This window comes from Mytilus galloprovincialis, chromosome 6 (genome assembly GCF_965363235.1).
Source record: "Mytilus galloprovincialis chromosome 6, xbMytGall1.hap1.1, whole genome shotgun sequence".
NCBI classification, from domain to species: Eukaryota; Metazoa; Mollusca; class Bivalvia; order Mytilida; family Mytilidae; genus Mytilus; species Mytilus galloprovincialis.
Window position 1 is genome coordinate 60,151,397 of NC_134843.1, and position 10,341 is coordinate 60,161,737.

The 10,341-nt window shown below is 33.1% G+C and overlaps 1 protein-coding gene across 1 annotated transcript; it reads left to right on the forward strand.

The window, feature by feature from the left end:
- Nucleotides 1-955: 955 nt before the first annotated feature.
- LOC143080010 (uncharacterized) lies at nucleotides 956-9,803 on the forward strand. The gene is made up of 2 exons (XM_076255653.1): nucleotides 956-1,048; nucleotides 6,341-9,803. Exon 2 carries the CDS (start codon nucleotides 6,394-6,396, stop codon nucleotides 9,262-9,264), a length of 2,871 nt encoding a protein of 956 aa, XP_076111768.1. The 5' UTR covers nucleotides 956-1,048; nucleotides 6,341-6,393; the 3' UTR covers nucleotides 9,265-9,803.
- Nucleotides 9,804-10,341: the final 538 nt, after the last annotated feature.

The following is a 10,341-nucleotide window of genomic DNA, read 5'->3' on the forward strand; positions in this document are numbered from 1 at the left end:
ATACTGACTTGCTTTGAATCCAGAGTTACATGTATGATATCATTAAGATGTGGTCAGCGGCAAATATTTCAAAAAACATACGGCCTTTTTCAGTTTTGGACCGGGCCGAAAAGCAATATAGATCACGTGATTTATATGACCAGGACGAGGTCACCAGTATGACACATGCCGTTTTGGTAGTATTAGCTAGGGCTGTTTTAATCGTATTATTTAATAAATATTTGTATTTGTGTTCTGGCGACAGACTACAATTATAAAATTGTAACTTGTTGCAACTAAACATGGAGATTTATATAGGATTAATATAATTTTGAAAAGTCACGGAACTGAAGAAAATTCTCCTCTGCTCCTCCCCTCTTAACCCCAACATAAATTATTAAATCGTCTTTCTCTAAGAAGTGCAATGAAAATCAATTCCACCAAAACAAAAAAAAATCGGCGACGTTTAACACGTCTTTTATAAGGCAAAAAAATCAGTATTATATGCATTTTTAAATTTCCGCGGGAAGAAGTCAAGGGAATGTAACTCCATAGAATCCATGACAAATTGCCCCACTGGAAAAATCGCCCCACACCTAATCGCCCCACTTTTTCACAAACTCGCCCCACTTTCTAAAAAAATAGCCCAACTCTTGTTAGCCAACTCGCCCCACTTATGAAAAAGGATTAAAATCCCGCTGAATTAAGGTCTGCCAACTCGCCCCACTCAAGACAAATAGATAAACCATGATGAATTTATTAGTGCCAACTCGCCCCACTTATGAAAAAAGATGCAATCCCGTTGTATATCTATGTCCCTGTTCCACTTCAATATCTATAAAAAGTGGGGCGAGTTGATAAACCTGTTAGGGGCGAACTTTTTTTTTTTAATTGGTGGGTTGGTGAAAAAGTGGGGCAATTTGGTGTGGGGCGTTTTGCCAGTGGGGCGATTTGCTTCAACTCCATTGATTCAAACGCACAGATGATCTTACCTCGTTTTGATTTTGGGAAGGACGCTGTAGATGTCGCCTAAGAAAATACTGAACTCATTATACAGCTTTCATTTATGGTAAATTGAATCATTCTGTTGATTAATAATTTTATTTAAAATCTTAGGATGACTACATACGAAAAAAACAGACAAAACAGTTGCTGGAGGTAAACAACTTGGGCGCGTCGGTCATTGTCCATTTGTCTCTGTCATGGCGGCGTTTGGCATGAGACGTCAAAAAACCATTCAGTTCACAAACTAAAAATCAACTTTCCTTCGGCTGTTATAAAAATTGTTACATAGCTTTTGATATTTTAGCACTTTTTAAAGCATTAAATACACAAAACGCAGCATTTATAATATTGGCTAGAAGTTTTTAACAATTTCTTCGGTTCTTCCTCTTTGGGTCATCAACGACTCGGTGCATGACCAAAAACCAGTGATTACACTTTGAAATAAGGACAAGTACCTAAGTACTCAAATGGGAAATATTACTTTACCTCAAGAATGCACATAATAAGCATTGACTATTCATGTCTATTTCCTTGTTACTCTTAACATTAAAATTTTTGATTTTAAAAGCCTATCTTGAAATGTAAATAAATGATTTATAGTAACTGATATTTTGATTTGTTTTTCAAAGTCATATGATCCTTGAAATAGAAAAAAAAATGAACAAACCTGCCAACATTTCAAAATGTCAATTGGGGGTTTTACATTTAAGATGGCTCTCACTGCTCACAGTCCTACCAAACCCTTACACTCACTTAGTTAAAGGCTTTAAAGGGACCTTCATTTTATTTTAAATGATGTTTATTTGCCTCTTCTTACTTCAAACTTACATACCCATTATAAAATTGATTAGTTTGTTTTGTTTGCAATTTTGTGGACAAAATTGCTCTTTCAAAATATCCGGTACATGCACCTCAAATTACCTAATAAACTTGTAATGATTATGACCTAATAACACTTTGATATTTTAATATTTATGATATTTAAGTGACTTTTAAACAATTATAATAATAGAGGGGGTGGGGGTCTGGGGTCCTGATCCCGTATTCCCAGGCTTAAAAACATGATATCCTGAGGGAATTATAGTTATCCCGTACCATTGTAAACTTGTACCAACATCAACTCGTACCACTAAAAAAAAACTTGTACCAATGCAAACTCGTACCACTGCTAACTCGTACCAACTTATTTAAATGGGGTTTAATGATGAATATATACTTTACTTTCACTCAATACCTCTTAAGTCTGTAAAATGTATATAATTTGAAAGTACAATGACCAATTTGTAGCTAATGTTCCTTGTCTATTGCAGGGTTCTCACTAAGGCAAGTCCATGAGTCCTGGACTCATCAAAATCTGTCTGGACTCACCATTTTCAAAACTGGTGAGTCCACAAATGCATCAAGATTGAAATATTTTGTATAAACTGAACACAGTTAAACATAAATGTCATCATTTTATAGCAAAAGTTTAAAAGTGATCTGAATTTAATGTCATTGCATTGCTCTGTTAGGCCATGGAGATTAAAATATTACATTACATTGCAATAAAATATTATTTTCTTGCTGTTGGACTAATCTTGGACAAAAATGATGAGTCCCTGGACTCGCCTTCTAAAACCCTTAGCGAGAACCCTGCTATTGGATAGAAAATACCATGGCAGATGTAGATTATTATAGTATTATCAGTTTCACCCCAAGAAAATATTAATTTTTCATGAATAAATCCTAGCAGTTACTCAAAATGATTTTGAAAATTAAATTCTTACTGTCTATATATATAACAATGAAATGCAACTGTTTCCTGTTAAGGGGTTCCCGAATTTTCCCACCAAAAAGCACATGGCTTTCAACAATTGTAAACATAGCATTCAATTTGTGATCACGGATTACAGCTAATTTAATGAATTTAATTTGGATATAGATACTCAACTTAAGGTACAGTTACAGCAATGTTTTAACTTTCTTCTGGATTAAGTTCTAGTTTGAAAGATCAGTTTAAAAAATAAAGCTTAAAAAAACATTCGCTTTTTTTAATGTACAGTGGTACGAGTTCTGAATGGTACGACTTCCCAGTGGTACGAGTTAACTTTTTTGGTACGAGTACTTGGTACGAGTTAACTTGCTTCCTCCTGAGGTCCCAAATTTAAAAATAAAATCCTGAAATTTGAAAAATGGAATCCTGAATCCCGAAAGAGTCAATTCTGAAATCCCTAGCTTAAAAACACCCGATCCTGACGTCCCAAAAAAGGTTCTGACCGCCCTCATTAAATAATTGTATATTATAAAGGTTTTTATAACTTTCAAATGCTACATAAAAAGCAGGTTAGTTCATAAAGATTGTTATAAATATAGTGTTTACATCCAACATGGCGACCAATGATAATGCATATATATACATGATATATGTTATTACTTACAGTGTGTAATATATTAATTGTCCTAATACCAGAATGTATCGGGTCAATAAAATTCATATCAGGTGAGGCGACACATGAATTCTTGTTATGTTATCAAATACTCTTATAATTAATATTATTTAATAACCAATGTCACCAAAATGTGCTAATATTAAAATTTCAAGTGTTACATGTATTTGGTCATTACAAGTGATGTGTTAATGGATAAAAAGGTGTTATTTGGTCATTCATGTTACCCCAAAATTTTCAATTGGGAGGCTCCATGGAAGGAAACCCCTGCAAATAGTGTTAGTTTGCAGGTATGGGTGAATACATTTGTACATGTTAATGTTGAATTGTAATCCAAATATTTAGGAAGATATAAACATGTTGAAAGGTTACATCTTTGTAATGAATATTTTTGTTGTGACACCTACAAATACGTTATAAGTATTTGGATTATTTTTTTACATGGCCAAATTACACTGCAGTTATTTCCTAGTGTGCATTTCTTTAAAACAAAATAAATTCAAATTTAAAAATTTCCCATTGCACTACATGTATCTCATATTGAGTTTTACAGTGAGGTGTACTACTTTTAGGACAAATTATATCAAAATTTGAAAACAATTATAAAGAAAAAGTCTGCCAGTTCTCATTCAAATTATAGATGACAATTCTCTGTTTTTAAATAAAATAAAATAAAGTGAAAAGTTCATTTGTTTGACATCTTCAACCATACTAGTTTGTGACATTTTTCAACCTGGGCAGGGCCAAATCACTCTTTTGAATACCAAAAAAATCATCACCCAAATTATTTTTAATGTGAGATTTCATTCCCCTACTTTAACTTACTGCATGTATTTTACTCTTAAAATATAAAGAAATATAATGTATTTTGGAGGTGTGAGATTAAAAAAGTTGTACTTTCCACACATTCACACTATTTGTCCTGACTATATTTGTAGAGAAAAAAATCAAAAGACAATAATTAATGTGTCCTGCCTGGACCATAATACTGTACATGTATAGTAATACAATTCGTTTTAAAAGAAAATAATTTGTTAGGTTATATGAAGATGATAAAGATCTCAGGTTCTGAAAAAAAAAGAAAAAAATTAGTCCAAACTTTTTTTGCTAAAAAACAAAACGGTAAGCTCACTGTACATCTATCTGTACATTTGATTTTAAAAGTTTAATTATCTGTGATACATTTACATGTATCTCCACTTCAATGGAAGTCAAAGGTACATTGTAATATATGTACTTGAAGTTTTGAACAACTGTCTTTTATTCATGTTATTTAATACTTGTACATTTGTACATAAATAAAAAGGATATGGGATTATGATATGATTGCCAATGAGACAACTAACTATCGATAATACAGAGTTGACACGTTTGTTAAAAAAAAGAACATATTTTGATGCATTATCCATCTCTAGCTATTTGAGGATTAAATTGAGGTAAACATAAAATTATACAGATTCAATGAGGTCGATTATTCACTTGCAAGTGAATTATTCATCATCAATGTTTCTTAGCTTATTTTAACAAAATTGAACCATACTGACAACTAAAAGAGAATTAGTACAGTCAAGGGTCTAACTTAAATAAGTTATCAGAGAAAAATAACATGCATGTGTTATTACAGACACTTTCATGAGTTGTCTACTCTTTTTTCCTTAATCTGTAATAACATATGTTTGTTATCAGTTAAATAATTTAAATATTTTATCTTTAATGGGCACTTGGGAATTCTTACAACTTTGTGCAGTAGCTTAATATATTTCCTTGATAACTAATTTTCTAATTCCATTAATACAATTTTTATCAACCATGGTAAATCAATGAGACAAACTAAGCTGTAATAACCATTAAGGGAAAACTACGCTGTAATAACCAGGCTTAGTTATTACAAGCATGAAACTTGCTATATGAGAGTAAATGAGACACTTGGAATCTTACGCAGTGCCTCATTACAAGCTCTGATCATCATTTCTTACAATGAATTGAAATACATTGTTATGCAAGTCAGAGCAAAGCCTTTAAAGAGATATATATAGAGAAGCTGTAATAACATCCTTTGGTTATTGCAGGAACATATTTTCTGTAATAACACAGGTGTACTATGCATGATTGCTAAACTATGAGCTGTTATATCATGGCAAAGATTAGTATACATAAAGAAAATTATAATATCAATAGAACTTTTTTTTTTTGCATACTTGATTCGCATAGGATTTTTCAATAAAATTCTGAAAATATGCTTTCAAGTATTAATGCATTGCCAAAAACAAATATTTCATAAAATAAATTTAAGTCGGATATTCCTATGATATTCATGATATTCCTTTTCATATTGGATACAAATTTTATTAAGTCTACTGCAGACACTTTGTAGTCAAAGCATTTCAACTGAGGTACTACACAGGCGTCATTATGGAGTAAAGGGGATGGCGTCAAAAGGCGTCACTATGGAGGAAAGGGATAACACAGTTTTTTGATATTTTAGCTCACAATAACAACATGTATGTTATTTTCTCTAATAACGTATTTAAGTTAGACTCTTGACTGTACATGTAGTATTTCATTACTTCACTTTCATTAATGTTTGAACAAAAATAAATCAAATTCTATTTTAAGCTTATCTTGCCCAAAGGCCCATTGAAGTTAGCTTTTCTCATCACTTGGTGTCTGTTGTCATTCTTTAACTTTTACAAAAATCTTCTCCTCTGAAACTACTGGACCAAATTAAACCAAACTTTTCCACAATCATCATTGGGGTATGTTGTTTAAAAAATATATGTCTGATGACCCGGCTTGCCAACCAAGGTTAGATGTTAGACAATTTCAGAAAAACAACCATATAAACCTTGAACAAAATGCCGCCAAATAGAGTAACAGGTATTATTTTGATCACTTAACATGCTTAAACTGTTATTTTTGTATATTTGCAGAGAGGATACTAATTTAGAGGCAAGGTTCCTGTTGATGCTGAAGAGCAGTCATAATGTCTGTACAGAATTCTTATCTGCTAAAGTACACCAGAAGATCCCCGAAAATAGATAAACATGCATGTCCTGTTTGTAAGAAAATATTTTCTCTACCAGCAATTCTGTCAAAACATTTAAAAACACAGCATGATTTACATATGTTATCAAGCAAGACGGACACGAAACTTGAAACAAAAGATGTACAATCGCCAAAATCTCTCCCTGGAAGAAGACCACAAAGGAGTGCTGGAAAGCCTATAGATATTGAAAGTGAAGAGAAAAAAACCAAAAAAGGTCAGAAAGTAAATGGAGAGAAAAATGTAGGTAGTGATGAAGTGGATAAAACAAAAGAGAACAAATCAGAGATGTCTGCTGGAGGGGATGGGCAGAGAAAAAGGGGTAGACCTAGGAAAAGTCTTGCCACTAATGTGGAAAGCAGTGAAAATAAAGTGAGCAAGCCTGTTAATAATGTCCCTACCGATATGAAGGAGGCAAGGAAAAAATTGTTTGCTGAGAGAAAGGTGAATACAATCATTGAAAAGAAAGGGGTCAAGCAGACACCTGGGTCAGTGAAGAATAAAAAGTCTGTTCAAAAGAAAATACATGAACAGAGTGCAGATTCTGTTTCTGACAGTCAGACTGAAACTGATGAAAGAGGAAGACCGAGAAGAAACAGAAGGGAGAAAAGAGCATGGTCTCCATCTAATGATAATAGTATTATATTAGAAGCTAGTATAAAACAGGAACCAATAGATTATGAAGACATGGAAGAGGAGAATATGCAGATTATGCCAAATGTAAAAAAGGAAATAGAACTCGCTGTTTATGAAGAAATGTCAAAGTCTTCAGTATGCACCAAAGTTAAATTAAATAAGCCAGCTAAGATTTGTAAGGTGGAGGTGAGTGACTTGGAACCAGGAGAAACAGTAGGTCCAGTGACCATAGACGAAGGAGTCACTGGATCATTAACAGAAGAAGACACTCCAGAGACACCAGAAGATATGAATATAACCCCTGAAGTAGTACATGTAGGGGAAGTAAATACTCCAGCAACTAAAGCAATTTATAATGAAGAATCTGAAGATGATGATGACCTAGATGAAGATTATAAACCCAATGATAGGGATGAAGATATAGATATAATAAAGCCTGCAGTTAAAAGAGGACGTAAAAAAGTTGGAAGGACATACCCTTGTGGGGATTGTCAAAAGGTCTTCACCAAACCCAGTCACTTGCTTCGACACCAGGTCAAACATACTGGAGAAAGACCTTTTCCTTGTGATGTATGTGGTAAAGGATTTGTCTCTAAATCCAACATGGAAAAACATAGAGTATTACATTCTGGAGTGAAGGCCAAGATTTGTGATGAATGTGGTAAAGCCTTTGCCCTTAGTTCTTATCTCGTCAGACATAAAATGTTACATGAAAAAGAAAGAAATGAGAAAATGGGGATATTTCCAGAACCTGAACACCACCTTTGCAGTCAATGTGGAAAAGTATTCTCCAAACGTCTCTACCTTCAGAAACATATGGAACGTCATGTTAAAGGAAAGTGTTATGAATGCAGAATTTGTGGGAAGAAATTCTCGCAACGAATGAATAGGATAAACCATGAATTTCTTCATACTAAGACAAAAGATTATGAGTGTCATGTTTGTCACAAAAAATTTGCTTTGAAGTGCTACTTGAAGATACATGTGCAGCGCCATCAGAATACACCTATCCCAAAACCTGGGAAGAAACAGCGAGAAAATATTGGATTGAAACCTTTCAAATGTTTGCAGTGTGGAAAATGTTATTCTTCAGTTAAATACCTAAATGCTCATGAAAGACTGCACTCAAATCCGAAAAAGTTTGTTTGTGAAACATGCGGAAGAAATTTTCATCAGAAAATTAACTTGCAGCGCCACATTCTGACCCACACTGATCCTGCAACATCAAGAAATCACGAATGCAAAACATGCGGTAAGAAATACTCCCGTGACATATACCTGTCTCGTCACATCAAAGAAAATCACACTGCCGAGGGCTTAGCCAAACCCAGACATCACTGTAGTTATTGTGATAAGAAATTCACCAAGCCATGCTTACTACGTATCCATGAGAGAACACACACAAAAGAAAAGCCATTTGTATGTAGCACATGTGGAAAAGGATTTGCTCAAGAAGGTTACATGAAGATCCATGAAGAGATCCATTCATCAATTAAAAAGCATGAATGCACATTTTGTGGAAAATCCTTTGCTTTGCTGTACTATTTAACACGTCACTTAGCAAGACATGAACAAGTCAAATCTATACCATGCGATCAATGCTCTAAAATGTTTGCCACTCAAAAGGCTCTTCATGATCACATGCGCATGCATACTGGTGATATGCCTTATCAGTGTGATTTATGTCAGAAGTGTTTCCCAAGACTAAATTCTCTCCAGCGCCACAGGAAACTGAATGCCTGCCAAATTAAGCCAAATGTGTATTACACCAAGCAAGTCATGCCTACTGTCAAGACTGTTGAAAGCCTTGATGAATTAATGGATAAAAGGGAGTTTAGCTGCTTGTATATTTGTAGCATCTGTCGTCAAGTTTTTACTAGTCAAACCAAACTAGATGCTCATGCTGTTGAGCATGAAGGAGACATGATAGCTGAGGTAATAACAGAAGAGCATGTCGAGCAGGAACATATCTCAGCTGAGAACATTCCTGTCTCCAAAGAAGAGGAAACTATTATTGCTGAAGTAGTAAATGTTGAAGAAAGTATTTTAGGAGGTGAAGAAATAACAACAGAAGAAACTATTGTAGATGCTGACTGGTTAAATAGGTTATTTTCAAATGCTCATGTAGAATCAGGAACAGATGGGAAGATTATTATTGTTGTAAATAGAGATTGATAAGCATTAAGGTATTATACCATAACATTGGAAGTGATTCGGTTTGTTTTGGGGTTTTTCACAGGGAATACTGGTGCTTTGGTTAAATATATCTCTATCTGTACATTCACATGTATTAATCCAAGTGTTTACAGTTAAATTTGATACATGAAAAAGGCAGGGGAGGCAACAAATCAAAATTTTTAGCAAATTATTAATCACCCTACCAGTAGCCTGATTCACAGTGATTCACTAAACACCAGCAAGATTTACTTAGTGAATTACATTGTGTGTACTGTATTATTTATTTTCAAAGTCACAAGATTCACTCCTTCATGCAAATTATGTTTATCAACTTTGGTCCCTTTTTTCAAGGATTTCATTAAATTTTGAAAAATGTATGATCATGGTACAATTTGACATTTCAAAATTGAATATAATTAAAATTGGTATGTATTCAGTCACATTTATTTATTAATGTTGCTCTATTAATTTTTTTCACAGTTCTACATTTTTGTGTATTTTTTTATATTGTCTTTATGTGTGAATCTTGTCAAGTTGTGTGTTTATGAGTGATTTCATAAGTCTGCACAAAATGTGCTAAAATTGGTATAAGTTATGATTGTACATCTCAGAAAAGAACATAAGCATGTTTTTATTGACAATAAACTTGGATTTATATTAGGTCAAACTTTTTAATTGTTTCTTTGAAATATTTAGGTCTGATTTTTATATTAATTTATATTTTAAAGTTTGTACAGAGTTTTCTCCCTTTCTAGAATTATTTTTTTGTGCAAGGATAATTTGAGGGGGGTATTGATTCAACTGCACAGTTGTGTACATGTATAAAGAAAATAGTAAAAGTATAATTGTGATATTGTAAATACCAAGATTAAATCATAAAAAAAGATTGAAAGGACAAAGTCCCATATATTGTTCTAAAATACTCATATAAAAGGGAAATAACTCGGATAAATTTGAAATACAGAACACTGATTGACAAATGAATTAATATAAGATCTTTATAAATGATGTAGATATTTTGATATTGTACACGCTTTGAATGCATAACATCAATCATTTATAATTATTATACCA

Excerpts from the sequence above, each read along its gene's own strand:
- LOC143080010 (XM_076255653.1), top strand. The coding sequence starts at position 6,394 with ATGTCTGTACAGAATTCTTATCTGCTAAAGTACACCAGAAGATCCCCG.